Here is a 23700-nt window from a genome sequence, read left to right on the forward strand (position 1 = left end):
TGTACCTAGAAGCTAGGAGAGTGGCTGGGGCTATAAGGGTTAACAAGCATAATTGCAAAGATTGTCCGAAGGCTGATGGAAAGCAGAGACTGAATGGGATTGAGAACAGATGCGAGGCTTGATTTAAATTACATTTTATTGGATGCTGCAGCCTTAAGAGACGTGACTGCTTTACAGTTTGTTTCCACACTGTGGGCAGCTGCTGTCTGTTCTGTGTCCACAGTAGGATCCTGCCCAAAACGGACTGGCCTCTCCACCTCCTTGTTTGAGGCTTGGCGCCTTCCTCTGAACTGTAGGGATTGAGTCAGGAACATGGCTTTACTCGCAGTGGGGCTACTATGTATCCTCTATGGCTCTGAGCCAAAATCACATTTGCAGATTCAAAGGGGCCAAATTTCTTTCCCCTCTACCTCCTTTTGTTTTTCCCTGGTATCTGGAAGTAGGGTTTTCTGTGTACTGGTTTGTTTCCTTTCCTTCAGTTCTTCCCCCACTGTCAATTTCTAGGTCACCGCTGCTCTTAAAAGATTTCAGCAATTGGAACAGGGTTGGTTCTGTCAATGATGCGTGAAGCCGACTTAGAGTCCCTGGTTGCTTCCGCTGCCCTTGTGGGAGCAAAAGCTGATGTATGTTTGTCAGTGAAGTCGTAAGTGTAATTCAGACAGCCAGGGAGCAGATTGAAAGGAGGAAGAAAGTCTTTTTCTTGCTGGTGTTCTCACTGAAGCTGAGAGCTATGGGAAGGTGATGGGTTTTTAGAGCACTGGGATGGGGTTTTTAGAGCACTAGTTTTTGCCAGGATTATAGGCTGTTTCACACAATAGTGGCAAAGAGGCTGACCCACGTTCTTCCTCTTGAAGGTGGGCTGTCTATATCCTGGTTTGTTTATTTTTCTTCAGAGAAGCAGATTAAGCTTCCATAGAGTGTTGGTGGGCATTGCCATATAAAGAATATAATAGACAATAAAACTGGTATGAGTTTCAACCCCAGAACTGCCACTGACATTTCTGGCTTAATGAAGACTTGCCTGTAGCTGGATAACTGGCAGGAGTGTGTGAGGTCCAAGCAACCCAGAGATCAAACAAGTTGGCAGAGCTCTATCCTCTCTTCCCCCATTGCTCCCTGCCTTTATTAACTATCCTTTTAAGATATGTACACTAATAAGAACCGGGAAGTAGGAATGAGATAAGACTTGAGGAGTTTTAAAAATAATTTGTTGAGAGGTGTTACCTTGACTACTGAAGACCAAAAGAATGCCAAGAAAGACCTAGGTTTAATTTACATTGGTGTCTTTCCCTAGCACCAGTATCTGGTAGATACTCAAGAAGCAATTGCTGAGTGAACATATAAATATGCTAATAAGTAAGATGCTCCTTTCCCTCCAACTTGAGAGCAGTTCCAATCTGGAGGTAAACATTGCTAGTGCCTTTGCACTGAGGTGGAGCAGACCCCTGTAAAAGAGGGTGCTACAAGTGGAGCATTTATTGGCCTCAGAGATGCCTTCTAATCACTCCCTCTGATGTAGTGGTATTTTGCCTGAGGCAACTTCCATGTTGCTCCCAGGAAGCCAAGGCTGTGAGTCCTACTATGGGCTGGAAAGAGGGGTGCCTTTGGGGTATTATCTAGTGTCCCCAGAGACTGGCCAGAAGCTGTTCCTCTAGTTGGCAAGGGATTGGGGAGGAATCCACCTTTGATGTCCCACTTTAACTTGGGAGGTCAGGTTCCTCCTGAAAAGGTGCCCCCTAAGACATTCTTTTTTTAAGCTACAAACACGGCAGGTACCCTGTTCTCAGGAGAGGTGCTTTCTGTAGGGGAAGAAGGTGTGCCCTCCGGCTTCCCCTTGATTTCCAACCCCAGGTCCAAGGCACTGGCAGAAGCTAATTGGGTGCAAGGAGCTTGGGTAAAGGCTGTCTGAAGACTGGCGAAAGGAGAGAGCCAGCGCCTTTTTAAAAAAGCTCTAATTGCGTTCTGAATCAGCCTGGCTGCCTTTGATCCCTCCTCTGTTTCCCACACTGCCTGGAAGCGCCAGATCAGCACTTTATAACAAGGGTGCGCCTGCTCCCCACACCCGCCCTCCGCTCCTGACGCTCTCTGCTGCCGCCATCCACTACTTGTCTCCTTCAGTTACGATAATGAAGATGCTGAGAGATAAAATGTGTATTTAATAAGGGTGGGGGTAGGGAGGCGGAAGGGGGCAGCCAGGACCTTCCCTAGTTTGGGGCTTAGCCAAGGCTCAAGCTGAAAGCAAAGCTAGAGTAAGACTTGGCCCCAGGGTGTGGGGGTTTCTGGGCCTGGATCCAGCTGACTTCACTGCTGTTTGCCCTAAATTCCCCCACCTCCACCCTCTCCCCCACACTCCTTTCCTTCCTCTCCTTGCTCCCAGTGGGAAAAAGGAGTCTTGCTTCGACTTTATTTTCAGCTGGTAACTTGGCCTTTGGTGTGGTGCCCCCAGCCCCATAGTCAGCGGCAAGGTCAGGCTAGGGCAGCCCCCTCTAGCTAGGCCTGTAGAAGCTGCGGGTTCACAGCGGGGGGTGAAAAAAGCTGGAGTTAACGAAGACCAGCTGTTAGTCTGGGTTCTGCCTACAGTTAGCTGGAGGCCAGCCTTTGGTGGTGGTTATGAGGTACAGGGGTGCATGACCTCCGTCCCTGGGCACAAGGATATCCTGTGGCAGCTGAGGCTTGTGCTTCTCTCTGAGCTCGGTTTTATCCTTAGTTTGTAAGGGAGTAGTCTGTTTCGCTCTCCCCTTAGGCCTCCCCTCCCCAAATAACATTCAGCCCTATTGGGCTTTGTAACTGTAGTGGTGGCCCAGTTGAGATCTGAGGATGTCCAAGCTCTTTTGTAAACATTCATTAACTGCCTGGGAAGAACCAAGAGCCCTGGTTAATAGCTGGGAGAGAATTGAGGCACATTAGGGTGAAAGGGTTGACCTGAGCTCACCCCATGGACTCCACCCTGGGGCCCTCCATCCTTACCGTCTAGCTCTTTTCCCTGGTTCATCCTGTAGGACAGAAAGACATGGAGGCAGTGCTGCTGTCCTCTCCCCTTCCAAGAAGAGGCCGTGCCTCCCTGCCCATAAGTCTGTCCCTGACTTGCCCTGGCCCTTTACCCCATGACATTTTCCCTGCTCTGCTGCTACCAGAGATACGTGCAACTCTCCTTGCAAAATGTTTTACCTCCAGCAACCCTGTGGACTTCTCATCCACCTTTCCCTGGCCCACCAAACCTGAGTTGTCCCTTTTGAGCTACTGAGAAGATAGGCTATCCTAAACTGGGTCTGTAACCTTGAAGTTGATCTAATTGTGTTAAGAGACCCCCTACCCCCTTGTATTTATGCCAAATGGTACCTGGTAAATAGTCTTTCCTAACTTATTCTGGTAGTTTCAGGATCCTATTAAGGGCTGGGTAGACTAATTGACCCCTAGGTTCCGCATCCTTTTCTTCCATTGACAATCTGCCATTTCTGGTGGTGGATGTAGCGCAGTCCCCTGGCCTCCACCTGCTCATACTTTCACCTTATATGTGTATCTGCACACCTCAACATACTCCCCTGTACATATGCCTCAATCTATTAAATGCCACTTTCCAACTGCCATGCAAGTCATACTGCCCTTAATACTTGCTGGAAACCAGGGTTTTTCCCAACCCTGGGGTGGTGTAGGTGGGGATGGGGAGCCCATGCTTTATCTATGACGGGGAGGGTAGACATGAGCACCCATGCAAGTGAATGTCCCCTTCCCCAAAATTCTCAGTAGTTAAGCAGCTTCGGAGTAGTAAGTCAAGGGCTTAACCAGGTCTTCAGCGCCAAAGCCTGAATCCATCTGCTTCAGGCAGGCAGGAATGTCTTTCCTCCTGTCTCATCCTACCCTCAGCTAAAGTTATCCATGGTCTGTGTATTTGAAACGGGACTGTCCCTGTCCCCAACCTATGACTCACACCTTCGTCTTTGTCACAGTGAGTTCTTTCTCCCCATCAGCCCTCAGTTCTGCACCCGAAGACCCAGTCAGAGTTGGTGAAAGAGGGCGGGGATAGCCCACTGTGTGGGGTATGGGCTTTAGGACCCAACGGGAACCGGTGCCTTTTGCAGCAGCCTAACCCAGAAGCAGGGGGGAATCCTGAATCGAGCGAGCTGAGAGGGCTTCCCCGGTTCTCCTGGGAACCCCATCGCCCCCCTGCCAGCACGCACCTGAGCAGGTAAGACCATGCACACCCCTTCCCACTTCCCCTGCGGTCGCCTTCCACCAGGCTTCTCTGTTTCTGATCTGGTCGTTTCCTTCTGGCCAGTTCAGGCTTTCCCCATCCCTCCTCCCCCACTGCTCACTATAGTCCTGGGAGGGAGCCTGGGAACAGAGGGGTGTCTGAAAGCTCAGAGCCCTCGCACCTTCCAGCGCCCTGCCTGCACTTCTCGGAGGCATTCACTGCTCTCAAGCTGAGAATGGAAAGGGGGGAAGGTCTCCCCAGGCCCCATGCCCTTGCACCCTCCTTTGCAGTATTGCCTAACACCCCTTCCCCCACCTCACCTGGTTAGGAGAACTGGCAGTGCTGGGGTAATAGCAGAGGGAGCGGGAGGCGGACCTGAGCCTCTCTGGGGGATTTCTCTCTTCCTTTCTTCCTCCCAGGCCCAAGAGCTCAGGACTTCACCCACACCCCCCCCACACCCCCCACCTTGTCAGGGAACTAATTTCCCTTTCCAGGCTCATCTCACACTTGGGTGGCCAAAGGCTTTCCTGGAAGGTAGTAGAGGTCGAGAGTGGATTTTGGTGACCTTTTCCTCTGAGGAAAGTTCTTTCAGTGTGGAGCCCCCATCCCTGCTAATACCTCAACACCTACTGCAAAGAGCCCTCCACTCCCACCGTGTGTGTGTGTGTGTGTGTGTGTGTGTGTGTGTGTGTGTGTGTGTGTGTGTGTGTGTGTGTGTGTGTGTGTGTGTGTGTGTGTGTGTGTGTGTGTGTGTGTAGGCCATGTGGTTGTATGATCTATTAGCTTTGGATTGAGGTGGCTGTGTGCATTGAAGGGAGAGATCCCAGAGTACCGCCCAGGCCAGAACAGGCTTAGCCCAGATGGCTGGGGAAGGGGGTGTGGACCAGATCAGGGAGGCTGCTGAGCCATGCCAGCTCCCTGGGCTCCTTGGCTTTCAGGACCTCAGGCTCCTGGTGTTACCCTGAAGCTTCTGCCCTTCTGCATGCTCTCCTGGAGATGGCTGGATGCTACCTATTATTTACAGCAGCTTATTTTTCCCTTCAGTGGGGGCTGACAGGCCCTGTTTTCTGAAGATCTAGGTTTGAAGATCTTCTCATTCTGGTTTGGTGGGTTTGCAGGAGGGCTGTATGACTTGTCTGAGTAACTGTGTGTGAGTGTGTATATTACCTCTGGGCATCTTGTGGACTGGGGAGAGTGGTGGAAGGGATGGGTCACTTTAGGGGAGCCCCTCTAGCTCTCTGCTAGGTTAGGTGGCACGTCCCTAGTTGATAGCTGTCTACAAGGGGAGTGTGCTTTGCATTCCTCCATGACTCCCTGGACCCCCTGAAGGTTGGTTTTGGAGGAAAGGGTGGATAAAGGAGTGACTTCAGACTTAGTTCTGCTCTTGACCCAAGAAGGCAAGTAGAGATTCTGGAGTGAGCATCGGAGGGAGAATCAGAGGTCTGTATTTGAAACTCAGCCTGGTCATTTAACTATATGCATTTATATGGGTCTCTAAGTCTCAGTTTCTGCATTTGTAAAAATGACTATCAGTAACAAGCCCTGCTTTCCTGATGGGGATTATGCCATAAAGACCCCATAAAACAGTATGTACTAAAGCTGAGTGCAAATGGTAGTTATGGTTGGGAAGGGGAGTGTCCTAGGATGGGATTCTCTTCCTAAATCTAGGTCAGTGTCTCTGCCTTCAGTTTCCTATCTCTTTCCTTGCCCATCTTGGGGATGAATGAACCAGGCGGGGCTATTGCCCCAGGGGCCACAGAAGTCCCCTAACACAGATGGCCAGAAAGCCTGTAGTTAGAGAAGACATCCCTCCACAGCTTCTCTCTTCTGGGGCTCCACACCTTCTCCCCGAGCCCTGTCTCCGCCTTCCTTCTGCCATTCCTGCTCAGCATCCTTGTCCCTTTCTCTCCCCTGCCCAGTGGCCTCCTTGTCCAGCTCACTGGGCAGGAGCCCTAATCGGATTCGACAGCTGAGATATGTGTGGTGGCTGAGAACAGGCAGGAGGGAAGCCAGTGGGAGGATGGTATGAGGACTGCCCCTGGCACTGCCCAGGCCTCCCAGGCACCACCTTGGGCCTGCTGACTCCTGGCTTGGCTTGGGCCCAGGGAAGGGGTGCCAGAGGAAGCTAGGAATGAAAGGGCTAGAGTCTGGAGATCAGGGGAGGGGGAAACACACCCAGAACCCCATGGCCTCTTTGATATTTGGTGGTCTTAGTGTCAGTATCTCCAACTGACCAGGAGGAGAGTACAGCAGGTGAGAGCCAGGCTGGCCCGCCCTGCCCCCTTCCCCACTGCCCCACCGTCTTCTCTTCTTGTTTAGAAATGTGTTTGCTTTCCCTGTCCAGCTTCTTTGACCAGTTCCTCCTTGTGGGTCACATCTGGGAGCTGCTGGGGGTACCATGTGTCTGCTTTGCTCTGGGCAGTTTCCTCCCCTCCAAGGTATTTCTCTCACTTACTCCCTGGGCTAGGTGCCAGGACTCCTAGGTTTCCCGCCTGCCTCGAGGGTCTGCTCTGCAGGCCTCCAGAGAGTCAGAGTCGCTAAGCTGGCTTCCTTCCTCCCATGTGGGGAGGGCCTTCTCCCAGGGCTGGGAGGTGTCAGGAATCCCAGGTAGGATGGGATGGGGTGGGCACACCATGGCCCCTGGCACCATAGCACCCCAACTCTTCGCTCCTAGCCTCTGACTTAGCTTGGGGGCACAGCACATGCCCAGCCTGGCAGGCACAGCCTGGTCTTGCCTCCAAGCTTCCATCTTTACATGTGGGTAGCCAAAATCTTTCGCTATTTTTTTTAGCTTTTTTCCCATAATATCTCGGGGTGGCTATTGAAACCCCTGTGTTCTCCCACACATTTTGGGGAGCAGGGGATTAGCATAATTGAGGCTGGGGCACTATTTTGTTTTCCCTCCAGCTGGGCCAGGATGAAGGAAGCAAACTTCCCCATGCCAATTCCCTCTGCCCTCAAAAGACCGGTCGGTGGAGCCAGGCCCTGCCCTCTCAGTGCCTACAATGTGGTTGGCACTGATTTGTCAGAAATTGGGAAGGTTTCCCTCTAGACTGCCTGCCTCTTTTCCTCCTCTGGCAGGGTAGGGACAGCTCTGTGATCGTAGGCACTTATGGGCAGGCCTGCCCCTAGGGAAGGGGTGTGGGATGCCCCCGATGGCCAAGTTGGCACTAGCCCCAGGCTGGAGTGCTGGACATGGTTCGGAGCTGGGAGTCTGGGGGGGGAGAGCAGGACATGGGCCTCCCTGCCCCCCTCATTTCCTGCTCTTTGGGCAGCTGTGGGCGAGAAAGGCTGCAGGGACTATTTTTAGTTGGTCTGTCCCCTGGCAGGAGGGACGTGCAGAAAAGCACGGGGCAGGCAGAGGGGCTGGCCAAGGTGAGAGTAAGCACACGGATGGAGGAGTGAGGAAGGGCCAGAGGGGCGGCAGATAGAGCATGGAGATGGTGCGGTAGGGGGAGGGCCTTGTGGAGAGGGTCCTGACCCAGGCAGGTAGGCTCGGCTGGGCAGAGGAGCCCTGGGGACCCTTCAGGGATCTCCTTGTCTTACTAGACTTAGAACTGGAAGGGATTTTAGAGGCCATCTAGGCAGTCCCCCCCACCCCCTGGCAGAGGGGAAACTGAAGACTGGAGAGGGAATGGACTTGCCCTAAGCCACTCAGCAGGTCATTGGCTGGCAACCGGAACCAGGCTCCTTGCACCATTTTCCCTTCCTCACGGTCCCTCTCCACACCTGGCTGTGCAGCAAGGGCGACCTAGGCCAGGGTGCTTGCTCTGTTTCCCTCTCTGCTTGTTTGTGCAGAGTCCCCGGGAAACCCCAGCTTGGTTTGTTTATAAGTCTCCACCATGTGGAGAGAGTCTGTGTCCAGGCTGGAAGAAGGTCAGGGTTGGGGTTTGTTTAGGTGGCCTGTGGCCACTGGTGTGAGTCGAGGTGCTGGGCAGCTTCCAACAGGCTCATAGCCTGGTGAGCTGTGGGGCTTGGAGACACTTTAGAGAAGGGACATCCAGTCTAACTCCATTTTAAAGAACCAAGAGGGCCAGGGATTTGCCCACAGTCCCAGGACCACAGAGAGTAGAATGTAGGTCTGCAGACTCCCCAGAGCCCTTTGTGAGCCCCCCTCCTGGCACACCTGGGTTATGGTGGTTGTTTGCCAATTTCCCCGACAATGGAAGGGAACAGGGCTGAAGATCGGGGATTACCACAGGCTTGTGATTCCAAGTACGAAGTGAGCCCTCTTCTGAGCCCTGGAAGCAGGGGCCGTAGGTTGAGGTGCGGGGGCGTGGGGGGCACGGGGGTACAGGGAGTGTGCTGGCAAAAGCTTGGTGGAGAATGGTGGTCCCTCAGAATTTGGTCTCCTGCCTCAGCCTCATCCCCAGGGCCACTGCACTGCAAAAGGGGCAGGAAAAACCATTCCAAGGACTATAATATGGATGGTGCCCCTGGAGCTGCTCGGAATCCTGCCTATGAGGATAAACATAGTGTTTCTGTACCCCACTTTCTTTCTTTGGATCAGCTTCAGATCCAGCTGGAAGGAGTTGTTCCAGACAGGCTTTAATCCAACACCCACTCCCCACCCTGCCTCCTGTCGCGTGACATCTCTTATTGCTCTGCCCTGGACCCTCTCCCAGCCAAGCTGGTCTCAGTGGGCCACAGACTGTGCCTGCAGGAGCCCCTCCCCACTGTCCACTCAGTTTCCATGTCTCTGGGGGGCTGATTTATCATGCCCCCATCAGGCCTGCTGCGGTGTGTGAGAAATCAATAGTGCAAATGGATTGAGGTCGTTCAGCCTGTCGACTCCCCTTGGGCCCCATCAACTCTCCTGGGACTAAGAGAATTACGCAGTCCCCTTCTTGCTCAACCTACACAGAGATACACACACCTAGTGGTTGTAGCCAGAGCAGGGAGCACAGGAATTACTCTTTCTGTCCATCTCTGACTCTCTCATTTTCTCTCTTTCTTTCATAGACTGGGCTGGCCTTAGCATGACAAATACTCTTGAACATTTATTTTCTAGCTTGGGTGAAGTGGGGGTGGAGGGTCTTAGATGGCAGTAAGCTGCCAGCCAGAGGTGGAAGGGAAGCAGGTGAGCTAGGGAGACTCTACCCAAGGAGGAAGACTAGCTGGGGAAGGGATTGGGTGACAGCCCACCCCGTCAGCCTCTGGTAACTCAATCCCTGCACTCCACCCTCCCGATTCCCCTCCTGCTCAACAACTTCAGCAGGGCTGGCAGAAGTGTGTATGAGTGCATGTGTGGGTGGCGGGGAGAGGGGCCGTGGGGGCAGGAGGTGCTGCCAGGACATGTTACAGGAGACTCACAGCCTGGGTACAACTTGGGTGGCAGGAGGAGGTGGGGCTGGTGGGAGAGTGGGTAGTGAGTGATGGGCAGGGGGCAGGCTGCAGCAAGGCAAGGCAGCCCAGGGGTCTCACAAAACATTTGCCCTGGAATAGGGCCTGGCATGACGGGGGTAGGCAGTGAGGGGGCAGGGGTACATACAGCCATGGCTTGCCCCAGGATGCCTGCTCTTCACCACGGGGCGCATGTAATTACGGAGAACACAGCCTGTCCCTGTCCCCAATCCCTGGGCTGTGTCTGCTGGGCATCACAGCCTCGGTGACTAAGTCACTTCTGTCCTGGGGCTGGCAATGTGCCAGGCTCAGCTCTTCTCGGTAGGTGAGTCACTGCCCTGGCATCTCCCCCGGATGCAGCTGAGTCACCCAGTCGTGCCTGCTGGGCAGGTGGGCACCCTGCTTGGGGTGGGGCTAGGGGACCATGTGTGTAGCCCCCAGTGTTTTCTCTGATCTCTCTCTGGCATGGCCTGGCCCCACCCACAAACCTGCAGAGCCAAGTGAGGATGGTGTTTCTCCCATGGTCTCTGTTGAGGGGGTAAAGGAAGAGGCAGCAAGGAACTGTGTAGAAGTATGTTTGATTCAGAATAAATGGCAGGGGATTTGAGGGGACTGTGTATTTGATCTTAGCTCTGCCATTGACAAGCTGTTTGACCTTGGGCAAGGCAATATCCTTTTTGAGCCTCAGTTTTCTCATCTGAACAAAGGAGCAGGAGCCTTGCCCTAGATTACCCTTTGGGACTGTAAGACTCAAATTGGGTGGGGCCCTAAGGCTGCTTGTGGGCAGAGCTCCTTTGGGGAAGAGCTGGGAGGCTGGGGAGGGGAAGAGGCGTCAGCTGGGGCCAGTTCACGTTCCAGCAGGCATGTCCCACCCCACCTGCATCCAGGTGGTCTTATTGGAGGGTCTCCCATCTCTGTTCAGACTACTGCTGATACTCTTGGATTGGAGTTCCCCACAGCCTGGGAGAGGGAGGCCTTATTTTGCTCCAAGTGTGGGCCCTCCTGGGGAGAGTCTGAGCTATTTTGTCTCTCATTGACTGAAGGGGGCTGTCACTGGCCCTGCACCTATCAGGGCTCTCTCTTGTGCTTCCTCGGTTTGGAGAGGGAGCCCTGTCTTGGGACACCAGGGCTCAGGCTCCTCCCCCAGGCCATCTCCTTCGGTGTGCAGGAGAGGAAAGGGAGGCCCCAAGAAGGAGTGCCTTTCCTAGAGTGAGGAGCCCCTGGGGCTGGGGCTTTTCTCCCTCTGCTAGCCTCCTGCTGCCTCCTGCACTCTTCTCTACCCCTGAATGAGGGTCCCTGGAGGGTGGAGACCCTGTTGTGGGTCCAGCCCAGCTGGAGTTCAACTACTGCTGTAGATTGAAGACTCCTGGCCCCCCCACCTGGGGACCTCTCCTGCTTGGGTCAAGCTTGGGTAGGGCTAGACATTGGACAGGCAGTACTGGGTGCTCTGGGCAGGGAGGGAGTGCCCCAAAGGTGTGCAGGCCCTGCGTTTATACTCCTGGATTCCAGTTTGCAGTGCATGAGTGCCTGACTCCCTGTGGGGAGCAGATTTGTGGGTGCATGAACTTCTTCACTCATATGCACACAGGCCTACTACTATGTTTGGTCAGGAGTGTGCCACACCCTCTGTTTCATGATCTTGTGCGTGCACAAATGCCTCTCTGGTACGTGCTTGTTCTGTGTGTTCATGGATGTGGACAAATGCATGCCTTGGGTGTGCATGTGGAGGTGTACAATTGTGTGCTCTGAATGTGCATGTGAGTGTGCATATATGGGTGTCCTGGGTGTGCATTTACACACCTGAATCTTGGCGTGCACGAGTGTACCTGACTCCACATGCTGGCAGGTGTATGTGAAGGCCACCCATTGTGGGTGGAAGTGTAGCTGTGTTTATGCACGCTTGCATTTTTATGTCCATGATCCTTCCCCTCCAGCCTCGCCTGGAAGGAAGATTGGCTGAATCTAGGCCAGGAAGAGCCTCTGCGGGCTGGGGGTAATGGCGCTGAGTCCCCCCCCAGGCTAGTCCCTCACCTGGGCAGCGCCGCCTGCTGCTGGCTGGGCTTAGAATGGAAGGCTTTTGGGGGAGAAGGGGGGCTGGTGGAGAAGGGGTTAAGCGTCGGCGTCCACATCTGGGAGCCATTGGCGCATTCCTGCCCGCTGAGCGCATGTTTGCGGATGGATCTGGACGGGACAGGGCAGGGCAGGAGGGGGCAGGCGGGCGGTTCGCACCGGCGGACGGAAATCCAGACGGGAGCTAGAGACAGCCCGGCCCAGCGGGCGGGAAGGGGTCTGGGAAGCGCTGCCCGGTGCTGCTGGGCACCATTCCCCTGCGCCGGATCTCGGGGCTGAGAGTCCCTACTACCCGACTTGTCCTCTCTTTCAAGGCTGGGGGACTAAAGCTGGAGAGAGACAATCAGATACCTCAGTTCTAGCCTCCGCGGGGCAACCGGTTTGAGCGTGGACAAAACCCGGTGTCTGTTCTGGCCTCTGGTTCCTCGTCAGGGGGCGTCGGGCCGGTGGGTTTGAGAGCTCTGCCAGCTGGGTCAGGCTGCGAGTCTCCCCACTGGGTGGAGGCCTGGGAATGTGGCACTTCCCCTTCCGGTGGGAAGTCCTGTGGGGGCACTTTTGGCCACTTCTCTGACCAGGAACGGGGAGCGGGGCGTGTTCCCTGGTGATTCTGCTCTTGTCCCCGTCTCCCACCCCCGCTTATGGCTACTAGAGGTGGAGACATGATCCTCGCAAACGGAGCAGAAGGCTGCGAGGGGGCTCTGGCTTTCTGTGGACTGGAGTCTCTGCAGATGGAGAGTGGTTCAGGTCCTGCCCTGCTGGAACAGGAATGCAAGCTTTGCGGGGTCCTCCAGCCTGGGCCGGGAGAGGGAAGCTGAGCCTGAGAATCTTTTAGCCTGCAGGGGTGCTCCTGGGCGCCCCCTACTCGGCTCTTGGATCTTCCAAGATCCCTTTCGGAGGGTGTTGCTGAGTGGGTTGGGTTGGGCCAGAGTTCCTCCGATCCACTCGAGCTGAAGAGGTCTTTGGAGGAAGAGAGGAGGTGTATATGAGGTAGTTCTACCTACTCTTGAACTCTTGCAGATGAGAATATAAAGATTCGGAGAAAGAAAGAGACTTGTTGGAGGTCACACAGTTCTCAGTTCCAAGTGGTCCCTAGAAGAGGATTATAATTATTGGAGTTAGGGGCTTGACAACTAGGGCCGAAGTTACTGTATTCACTTCCATATTATGCCACAGCCTCTCTTCTCCTGTTTGGGAGTGGTGTGTGTGTGTGATCTGTGCCCCTGTGTGTGGGAGGAAGGGAGTGTGATACTACACACTGCAGTCCTTTCTCCGCCGAGCTCTTTTTCCATATTTTCCGCAGAACTTCACCCCCTCCTTGCTCTGAATCGCGTTTTGGGGCGGGGGGAGGGATCTCCCAGATTCCCACGGTCCTGCCTTCTGCTAGGCGCGGCTCCTTTAAGACTCGCCCGTCTCTGAGTCTGTAAGGGGCGGGTGCGTGAGCCCCGGGTCCACCCCTAGCTGGTGATAGGCCGAGGGGCGGGCCTGAGGGAGAGGGCCTCCCTTCCATGCTCTGTACCCTCCGCCCCTCCAGTCTGGGGCTCCGGGTAAAGTTTCAGCCACCGCACGTGACTCGCCATGGCCGCTGCCTTCGCCCCGCGCCCCTGAGCCGCGGCCCCCCAGACGGCTCCTCTCTGGGACCCCCACCCTTGACGCCGAGCAGCACCAAGGCTCAGGGTCTGGGCAGAAGCCGTGCTCGCGGGCTCCCCGGAAGAATTGCTACCCCCGGATGCGAGGTACCCTCTCCCCTGGGGGGTTTGGAGAGCCCCCAACTCTCTCAGGCAATGGGGCCCCCTGGCCTGCTGCTGTTGGGAGCTGAGCGTGGGGACGGGGTGCCAGGCGGGTTCATACGGGAACCCGGGATTTCCTGGGCTTCCCAGCCCGCCGCCGCCGTGCCCAGGGTGGGGGAGTCGGGGCTGTGCGTCTGTCTGCGCCCGTGTCTTCGCGCGCAGCCGTGAGGCAGCTGGGGCCGTCTGCAGCGCGTGTCCCCAGCGCCCGAGCTGTGGCAGAACAGCCGCTGGGAACTTCTGCTCCCTGTCTCTTTTTTCTCTTCAAAAACAAGCAAAACAAAAAGACTTCCAAACCTGTTTGGGAGAGATCGGATGCCCAACGGACTAGCCCCCTCCTTCTCTCCCTCCTGTTATCTGAGCCGCCCTGTGGTTTGGGGAGAATCAGCTCGGCACCCCCCACCCCCGACCAGAGGCAGCCGGCTGGGGGGCGGGGCTCGCTCAGCTGGTGTCCCCCTTGGAGTGAGGGGAGCAGACAGAATTGGGTGCGGGAGCCAGTGCAGTCGGGGGAGGGATGTCTCTAGGTCTGGTGCTTCCATGGGGTTGTGAAAGCTTTTCGGGGTGAAGGGAGGATGGAACAGACTGGTCGTCTTCCTCTGATGAGGGCGTCGAGGGTGTCTGGGACCTGCCACCCACGAGGTGGGGAAGCTGCTAGCCAGATGTGACTGTGGGAAGCGGGTGCTGGAGAATCAGCTTGGCTATGTCTCTCTTCTTTCTGGGGATTGCCCTATTGTCAGGCTGCGTTGTGGAAAGGGAGACATGAGGACCGACTCATATGGAAATCACACAAGAGCTCTCCAGCCTTGGCCACTTCCTCACCATCCATCCTATCTTGGATAGGATGCGCACAGGCTGGCATGGAGGGGTACCCTTGGCCCTCACCTGGTGCCAGCTCCCTCTTCAGTAACCAGATGGCTTTGTGCCTGTGGGCTGTGCACATGTGTGTATGATATGTTCTCAGAGGACTTGTTCCTGGGAGCACTCCCTCAATCTCCCACCCCCTCCCTGCTCCTTACCTCCAGCCCTCTCTTCTGCTCCTGACCACCATCCCTCCTCCAGTTTCCTGGTTAGGAGATTCAGGGATGTCTCTTGTCCTCTTCCCTGGCTCCAGTGGTCACAGGGCAGGGTTGTTCTGGGGAACTGTTCAGTAGACACCAGGTCTTGCTGGGAAACAGGCTCAAGTCCCAAACCCCTCCAGGGCCTTGTACTTGATGGGGAGGCTGTCCGGGGGAAGCCCCAGGTTGGAGTGGGGGTGGCTTGGAGACTTGGGGCTTCCCCCTGTGGCAGGGAGTGGAGATGAGTCTGGGGGAGGGAACAAGACAAAGAGTGCTTGGAGCTGGAGGAAGGGGGGGTGGCCGTGGAGTCGAGGAGTTTGTGGCTATGAAAGATGTTGGTGCACTGGGAGGGGTTAGGACATCATTTCTTGCTGGTAGTCTGGGTCATGTCAGTCCTGAGACTGAGCGGTCACTGGGGTCAGACTCAGTAGGCCGTTGGGAACTGAGCATCTTGGATTTGGAGGGAATTTGAGGGTGAGTGATCCTGGATGAGGTGGTGAGCGTAGGAGTGTACCCACCAGACTGCAAGGCCAGTGCAGATGCAGTGAGGTGTCCCTGGGCTTGGAATAGCTTAGTCCTGGCCACTTCCTTCTAGGGGCCCTAAATCTCCGTCCTTCTGTTTGCCCCTGCTGCCACTCTGGGACACCTCTCTGGTTCCCTTCCTACTCTCAACCATGTGGCAGCCTGGCAGGAAGCTAGCTGTGGGCAGCCCCATCCTGATCACCCCCATGCCTCCCCTGCTAGGCATAGTCACCCACATGTGCCATGACGTGGTTCCTGCCACCCCATCTAGTGTCTTGGAGAGGACATTGTCTGAGTGGCCCTTCAGGTCTGTTTTGGGGGCATTGGCTCAGACCCAGTTAATTAGCTCTCCTTCCCCTAAGTAATTTGTCTTGGAAGCTAGCTCTGCCCTCTGGAAACTTTCCCCCCAGGCCACTCCTTGCTCAGATTTTAGGGTCTTTGGTGAGGTGGTCCTCAGAATTATGTGACAGGGTGGGGCCTGCCCCAAAATATAGACGTCAATGCTCAGCTCCCTGTCTGCTGGGTAGCGTGGGCAGGGCAGGGCAGGACCTAAGCCAGGCTGGCGGTGTGGGTGTGCTTGGGCTTCTGTGGGGTCTGTTCAGGAGCACTGTCTGGGATCTGGCATGATGAGCATCTGGGGAAGGCAAACCTATCCCTGTGACAAATAAGTGGGGTAATCTCTACCTGCCGAGCACCCCGTGCCTCTTTCTGGTGGTGGTCGTTTGGGAGTGTGCGAAGCTGGGAGGGCCCCTAGCGAGATGACCAGGGTTGTCTTGACTTACTGGGTTTTGGGAAAGCAGTGTGGCAACTGATACCCCAGCTCCTAGGGCTTTGGCTGCACATCCTCTCTGACGCCTGCTGTCTCCCTCCCTCTCTTCTCTCCACCCTCTGGCTGCTGCCTGGAACCCACACGGTTTGTGGGGGGATGTGGGGTGGGGGCAAGGGCCTGGGTCTCCGTGTGTGTCCAGGGAGTGTTCTGAGGATTGGCAGGATAGGCTGAGGGTGTCTGGGTGTCCCTGCAGGGTGGGCGGTGTGCAGGGATCAGACTCAGAGTGTGAGAATGTGTCAGCGTCGGTGTGTCTGTCCCCAGTCTGGCTCTGGTGTGGGTGTCTCTTGCTTCGTCTGGATCTTGCCTCCCACGCCACCCCCCCACCCCCCACCAGCTGTGAACGCCTGCTTGCTCTCTCCCCACAACTGGAGCCTCCCTTGCCTGTTCCTGGAATTTGGAGAGGAGGAGGAGGAAGAGGCAGGCAGACAGACCTCCCACACTCTAGCTTGCCCGCCCTGCATCATGGGGAAATGAAATAGGTGCTATGGAACTAAGGTTTCCCTGCATTCCCCAGTCCCTCCAACACACATCATGGAGTCCAGGGGGCCAGGTCTTACAGAAAGACCATGGGTTGCCCTCTGCCCTGCTGGGGCAGTGATGCTTCCTTCTTATACCTAGCATCCTGCCCTATAGGGCCCCTGCTGGGACCTCCAGGCACCACTGTCAGCCTGGGGAGCTGGTGGGGGATTAGACCGCTGCCAGTCTGGCCAGCACCTGTTGCCAATCCCCAGCCTTGTAACTGGAGCTGGTCAGGGAGGGGGCTGCAAATGACAGGTGGAATTTCTGCAACCAGGCAACCCCCTCACCCACTGGATATGCCTTTCCCTTCCGGGCCGGAACAAGGAAAGCCTGCCACCCCCATCCAAGTGTCAACTTGATCTCATGGATGATGTCTCTGTCCTGCCTGTGGGGGCAGGGCCTGGGAGACAGCATGGAGATGAGTTTGCTGCAGTTTGCCCAATGACTCCCACCTCCATCACTGGCTGCAGAGCTGGGCTGCCCTTGTTCAAGTTTTCTGAGCTCTATTGCTCTGACAGGGCTGGGGGGCCTTGCAGGGTGGGAATGGGGGTGGTTCTCTGTTAATGTTTTAATTGCATAAAAACTGGGAGCTCAGCTCCAGGCCAGTGGGGAGTCTGGGTCTGGCTGGCCGCCCGGTTTGGGCTAAATATAGCCTGGGACATCTGCAGAGAAGGGGAGGGGGCAGAGGGAGGTTCCATTCCCCCTACCTCCAGCCAAGGTGCCCTCGTCTGGGCGGGCACCTTGGAGCAGGGAGGGGTATTCCATAGCAGAAAAGGCAGGGGAGAGGCGGTGGGGGCTGGTCACCATTGGGACATCGCCTGCTTGGAGGCCACTAGATGCCTGAGATGAAACCGGAGGCTCAGGACTGGGCTGGAGCGGGTGCGCCCAGGCTGGGTCCAGTGGCTCTGCTCCCTTTCCCCCAAGAGCTGCCTGACCTCAGGCAGTCTCCTCGTGTCACTTCGCCCGGCAGTGTGTCACCATGACCTGCTCGCTGTGTGCCTGTGTGTACACACCTACCTTGGAGTGGCTCCATCGTTGCCCCTCCCCGGAGCCTCTGTCCCTTGGGTCCCACCGCAAGGTCCCCAGCCCTCCTTCCTTCTGTCCCTCGCCCCACAGTGAAACCTTCAGCCCAGGAATCGAGACTTGAGAAGGGGAAGCTGCGGTGGGGAGTTCTCTGATCTCCAGTCACGGCAGGAAGTGGAGGGGAGGGGGACCAAGGGGGGGGAGCGTGAGTGGCAGGCAGGGAGGGAGGGCCCGTCAGGCCTATGACCAACTGTGCGCACTGCGGTAGGGGTTGGCCACTCTCCCAGCCACCCACCTTCCCTCCAGCCCCAAGTGGGGGAAACTCAGGGGACAGCTGATTCCCCAGGGGCTCAATCTTCATCACCCTCCCAACACTGAAAAAAAAAGTCTTCCTGTCACGTGGCTGTCACTTCCTGTCCCACTGTGGTTCCCCGGGATGTTTGTTGTTGGTTGCCATGGAGATGGCTGCCGTGGGCACTGCCCTTGTTCTTGTGGGGAGGGAGCTGCCCCTTCCTCCAGGCCCACAGTTGGGGGCGGGACTTGAGGGACCTGCCTGGAGGGCCATTTCAGGCTGAGTGTGTGTGGTCTCCGATGCCCCAGTTTCCCCAGGGCCCCCCCCAGACTTCTGTCTGTGGGAAGGAGTCACAGCCACCTACTCAGACTGAGGGTTGGGGAGATTGTGACCGCATCTGGCTGTGCTTGACTGTGACTGATGGTGGGAGTCTGACTGTGCAGACCCTTTTCCTTCTAGCCGAAGCCATGCTGCCTCATACCTATGCCAGTTCATGGAACCTCTGCTCCCTATCTCCTTTTATATTTTGGGAGGCTTCTCCCATACTGTGTCCTCATGGAAACTACCTTCCCTAGGGAGTTTCTGTGACTTCCTGGGGCCCAGGCTGCAGTGGGAGGGGCTCTGGGCAGGATCCCTGGTTGTGTATGTTTTTGAGGATGGGGAGGTGGTGGTCTGCAGACCCTCCCCAACAACACACAGCCTGCATGAGCTGCTCCCTGATCCTGCAGGCCTGTGCTTTAACGGGCAGGCCATGGGACTTTGTGACCCATTCTCCCCCAACCCTGTTCAGCTGAGGATGGGTAGGGGAAGAGATTCCCCCTAGTTCTAGCCCTGAGTAGGTGGGTGTGGGTTAGAAAGTTTGGTAGGGGTGGTGTCAATAGACAGGGGGCATGGGGTGGGACCCCGCCTGACTCAGGCCTGGTCTGGGGTCAAAGCCAAAAGGATATCCTGAGGCCGGAGAGGGGGCGCTGCGTTCCTGGCTTCCCTGTAGCTGGGGTGTCTAGGGAGGGGTCCTGGAAGGGGGCTGGTGAACACTGTGTCCTGCTGGCAATCTGTCTGTCCTAGGATTCCAATCTGGCAGTCTCAGGGTTGGGGCAGAGCTGAGGGGATGGGAGGATTGCCGTAGCCTTACACACACACACACACACACACACACACACACACACACACACACACTGAGGGGATGGGAGGATTGCTGTAGCCTTATACACACACACACACACTGAGGGGATGGGAGGATTGCTGTAGCCTTACACACACACACACACACACACACACACACACACACACACACACACACACTGAGGGGATGGGAGGATTGCTGTAGCCTTATACACACACACACACACTGAGGGGATGGGAGGATTGCTGTAGCCTTACACACACACACAGACACACACACACACTGAGGGGATGGGAGGATTGCCATAGCCTTACACACACACACACACACACACACACACTTGCTGTGTGCCCCCAGTGTGAGAGTGGTGTGCTTCCTGCACAGTGGAGTGGGGAGACAGTAGTGAGTGGGCAGCTGCTAAGCTGAGGGTGGGGAAAGCCCCATACCAGGCTGGTGTGAGGACGGTGGTTTCCAAGCTGGGGGGTCCCCTTTTGTCCGTGCCCCTTTGGTCCCTCACTCGGACAGAGGTGCCTTTGTTTGGTCCACACACTCTTGTGGTCTGGCTGTGGCCTCTGCAGGCTCATCTCTTCCTCTTCCTGTTTTCTTCCTTCCCCACGGGTTGCTCCCTCTCCCTGAGGCCTGAGCTGCCCCCTGCCCTTTCACCTACTCTCTCTGTCCCTAAAGAAGATCAGGTGGGAGGCTTCAGCTCTGGTTCTGCGTGGGTCCTCAGCCACCCTGGGCCTTGGAGGTCTTGAGCAAGTCACCCACGGGTCTTTGAGGTTTGGTCCCTGGAGGTACAGGAATTGGAGATACTGCCCTGCCTGGCAGAGGTCCTCTTTTCATCCTCCAAGAACCTGTCCTGTCCGGGGTGTGGGCTAGTCCAGTTGCCTTCTCTGCCTGGTATTCTGTCCCTACTGAGACTGGCACGTGGTGGTCAGGCAGCCCTGTGTGGCTGGGGAGAAACTTGGGCTGGATGAAGCATCAGCTAGGGAGATAAGTGGACCCACTCTTCTGGGACTAGGCACTGCTCTTGAGGCGCTGGGGCAGTGACAGCATCCAGAGAAAGATACTGGACTTCGGCCCTCCCTGACCCCCTCTGAGGATGTGCTCAGGGCCTGCCCATGCTTGGGACAGGTGTTAAAACAAGCCCTCGCTCTGGCGAGGCAGGCCTAGGGTTCCTTGGGGCAGGCAGGGAAGAGGTGCCCTCCTCCTGTGCCAGCCTCCTTCCGGTCACCCTTCTCAGGCCCTCCTGGGGTGGTCTTTTTCAACACAAGACTGGCCTTGAAAGCTTCCTGCAGTCCTAGCCCTGGTGAGCAAAAGGTAGACAGAGGACCAGAGTGGCTGGATAGTGGGCCTGCCAGGGAGGAGAGGGGTGAGAGTCTTGGCCATGCCTGGAAAAAGGGGAAAGGGAAGCAGTGGTCAGCATTGCTCCAACCTTTGCCCGCAGATCTGAGAAGCACGGGGGAGGGGAGAGGTTGTGGCTTTGTGTGTGTGTGCGTGCTTGTGTTTTCCTGGAAAGTTTATAAATAGTTCTAGCCCACTTGTTCTGGTTTGAAATATGCCCTGTCCTGCCCTGCCAGCTCCTGGCAGGGTAGGGGGTCCAAAGGGGCCAGGTCCAAAGGGGCCAAATCCCAAGGGGAGCTTGAGCATTGGTGTCATTTGCCTATGATTCATTGACTGACTAGAATGCTTAGGAAACCCGCTGTCTCCCCTTCTTCTCAGCCCCCCAGTCTTGGTCCCCTTCTCAGCTCCTCCAGGACTGTTTGACTTCTACTCCTTGGGAGCCCGGGGAGCAGAATGAAGGAGGGCATGAATGAAGAAGGGGGATGAGCCAGGTGGGTTTGGGGACCCCTGGCTTGAGGATGGGGAGGAAATGGTCCAATTCTCTATCCCCCACCCCCAAATCCAAAGGTTTCCTTTTTTCATTTGTGAAATGAACGAAGGGAATTTGGGAAAGGGTTGTGATTGGGCCTCCACCCATACCCTGAATATCCGTCATCCACACCCCTCTCCCCCAGCCCAGTTCACAGGTGCTGGCCCTGGGTGGGGAGAGAGAAGGGGAACAGAGACAGAGCCCAGGGCGGCGCCGGGTGTGGTGAGAGGTGCAGGGAGGGCCCAGCTGCCCAGCACCTCCATGTGCCCGGGGCTGGGCAATGCGCTTTGCAGACTTTTGTCTCTTAAATCACACAACCAGTTGTTGAGCTGGGCAGCTCACAGGAGAGTAAACAGAGGCTTAGGGAGGTTAAGTGACTTGCTAAGGTCACCTAGAGTGGCAGAGCTGAGATTTGACCCTTCAAACCTTTGGTTTTTTTGTATCATCTTCACAGCTCAGCCAGCTGCGGTGCGTGACACTGAGGAAGGGATCCTGGCACATTTGGGGAGTGAGCAAGGTCCCAGCGGGCAGGAGTGGGTGGCTGGTGGCAAGACTCTGGTCTGCACCCACTTCTGCTGTGCAAAGGCTAGGCTGGTTGTGCTGAAGGTGTGGGCCTGTGGTTTTCTCTCCCTAGGGGGAGAGTGCCTGTGGCCGTGGAGCTGGCGGGCATAGGGTGGAGGTTGGATGTGGTAGTTTGTTTTCCCTTTCTTTGGTGCTGGTTTCGATTTTCTGATGTGTCTTCTCCACCCCTGGGTGCAGGGGGCTGGGGTCCAGGCCTCTCCCTGAGAGTTGTAGCTTCAGAGGGACAGTCTGAAGCAGGGCCTGTGCTCTTCGGCCCCGCCCCCACATCCCTGACCTTGCCCTTCCCTGTTCCCCAGCCAGACTGGCCCTTGGCCCATTTCTGTGACCTTTACTCCTCCCTTGGCCCTCCCTGGGGGAGCTGAGTAACTTTGCACCAAAGTTTGCAGGCTGAGCTGGGTTAGAGTAGTGAGACTCCGAGGGGGCGGAGGCCTTCCAGTCTCTCCCTCCGGTGTGTATCTGTGTCGGGGGTGGGAGGGGGTCTTGAATATTGGTCCAGTTTCAGACTCCTCACGGACAGGGTTGAGGCAGTAAGTTGGCTGTATTTATCTGGCTTCTGGGAGCAAGGGTAGGCTCCAGGGAGGCCAGACTGGACTGACTGAATGTGGCCCCCTACCCTGCAAAAGCTGTATCAGTGCACTTGGGGTCTATAGTGATTGGCTTTCTGGACCTCAGCTTGCTGAGCCTTACCTCAGGGAGGCAGGCCCCTGTACAGACGTGAACCCACTGGAGTACCTCTTGGAAGATGCACCTCTGTGCGTGTGTTGGGGGCTGGACCCCTAGGGAGGCTGGTAGAAGCCAGCCTGGCTGTGTGAGGGCCAGGAAGTGTACAGTTTGGGAAATGGTGGGGCTGTGGTTGTGTGTCTATGGGAGTCGTGTCCCAGGGCCGTCCGTGCACACAAGCCCTGAACTGTGTTCATTGTGTGGTAGAGCCCAGGTGTGGAGAGATGGTATCTTCAGGTTCCCTCTCCTCACATGCATGCCCGCACACACACAGGCTGAGGCACGCAAGCGTGTTCTTGCCCACCCGGATGCTTTCCATAGACCTGCATGCGTTTCTGCAGTGTGTGTGTGTGTGTGTGTGTGTCTGTCAACACTGCTGAGGCCCAGCCAACCCCTCCCTCCCTTGCCTGGCTCCCCCAGCTCAAGTTCCAGTTGTGTGGGGCCCCACAAGGGTGTTGGGGGGGCCAGGGGAGACAGCTGGCTCAATAGGTGGGGCTGATGTTCCTCTGACGTCAGTCCTGTCAGCCTGGGAGGGAATTGGCAGGGGCCTGGGGTGGGAAGGAGGCACCTCATTCAGGAGGAGTAAGGAGAGAGGCCCTGTGGCTGTCATAATTAGTAACAGTAAAAATCCTGGTCACTAACAAGGTCCAGATTTCACTTCTGGGAAAACTGTCCCCTCCCTAGCAAGTACCTGTCTCTGCTTCCCTCTCCCTTAAGCCTGGCCCAGCTGGGACCAGAAGTCCTGGCCTCATCCACAGTGGCCTTGGCAGGAACTCCCCCATCTCAAGCGTGATGGCCATGTGTGTGTCCCCTGGACTCCAGGTCTGAGCCTGGAGCTGGGAGCCTGGACTCTGGTATGGCTTGAGTTTCCGGGGAAAGGGTTGGAAATGGAGGCAGGCCTTATTTCTGTGGCCCTGTTTGTCTTTTCTCATTTCCTTTCCTTTCCTTTCCTTTCTCCCCTCCTTTTTTAAAATTTTTTATTTTGGTATCATTAATGTACAGTTACATGAGCAACATTATGCTTACTAGACTCTCCCTGTTACCAAGTCCCCCCACATACCCCATTACAGTCACTGTCCATCAGCGTAGTAAGATGCTATAGAATCACTACTTGTCTTCTCCCCTCCTTTTTTAAATTTCTTCTTTTTAACAGTTTTGTTGAGATGTAATTCATATACCATAAAATTTATCCATTAATGTGTATAATCCAGTGGTTTTAGTACATTCATGGAATTGTACAACTATCAACACAATCAACTTTAGAAAATTTTCATCATTCTGAAGAACCCCCATTTCCATCAACAGTCATCTCCCATTTCCCTCAAACCCCTGCTCTAGCCCCTGGTAACCACAATCTACTTTCTGTCTTTATCAATTTGCCTATCCTGAACATTTCATATGAATGGAATCATACAATATGTGGCCTTTTGGAATGAGCGTAGTGTTTTCAAGGTTTATCCATGTTGCAATGTATATCAGTACTTTGTTCCTTTTTATGGGCAAATAATATTCCATTGTATGGATCTACAACATTTTATTTATCTATTTGTCAGTTGATGGATATTTGAGTCAGTTCTGCTTTTTGGCTTATGAATAATGCTGGTATGAACATCCATGTGCAGGTTTTTGTGTGGACTTAAGTTTTCCTATTCTTGGGCTGTGTTTAACCTTTTGAGGAACTGCCACACCGTTTACCAAAGCAGCTATACTACTTTACATTCCCATCAGCAGTGTACAAGGGTTCCAGTTTCTCCACATCCTTGTCAACACTTG

General features: G+C 55.5%; 1 protein-coding gene and 1 long non-coding RNA gene across 4 annotated transcripts in view; one reads left to right on the forward strand and one right to left on the reverse strand.

Annotated features, from left to right (window-relative positions):
- Positions 1-118: 118 nt before the first annotated feature.
- LOC108392196 (uncharacterized) lies at positions 119-23442 on the reverse strand. Its single transcript, XR_012130761.1, has 4 exons — positions 17332-23442; positions 14406-14691; positions 11957-12694; positions 119-290 (listed from the first exon to the last, which is right to left on the reverse strand). It is a non-coding gene; the product is annotated as an uncharacterized lncRNA (long non-coding RNA).
- The window catches only part of RARA (retinoic acid receptor alpha), a 42893-nt gene continuing 23268 nt past the window's right edge, over positions 4076-23700 (forward strand). Inside the window, exon 1 of one of the 3 annotated variants that reach the window (XM_017652286.3) lies at positions 4076-4186. Coding sequence is in view for 1 of the 3 variants with exons in the window: in XM_037022658.2 (XP_036878553.1) it covers positions 13332-13338 (7 nt within the window). In the remaining 2 variants the exon portion in view is untranslated. Of the gene's footprint in view, positions 4187-13123; positions 13339-23700 lie in introns of those variants that run through there. The other 2 variants (XM_017652285.3, XM_037022658.2) reach the window with 2 other exon arrangements.

The sequence above is a fragment of the Manis javanica genome, chromosome 4 (assembly GCF_040802235.1).
Source record: "Manis javanica isolate MJ-LG chromosome 4, MJ_LKY, whole genome shotgun sequence".
Taxonomy (NCBI): Eukaryota; Metazoa; Chordata; class Mammalia; order Pholidota; family Manidae; genus Manis; species Manis javanica.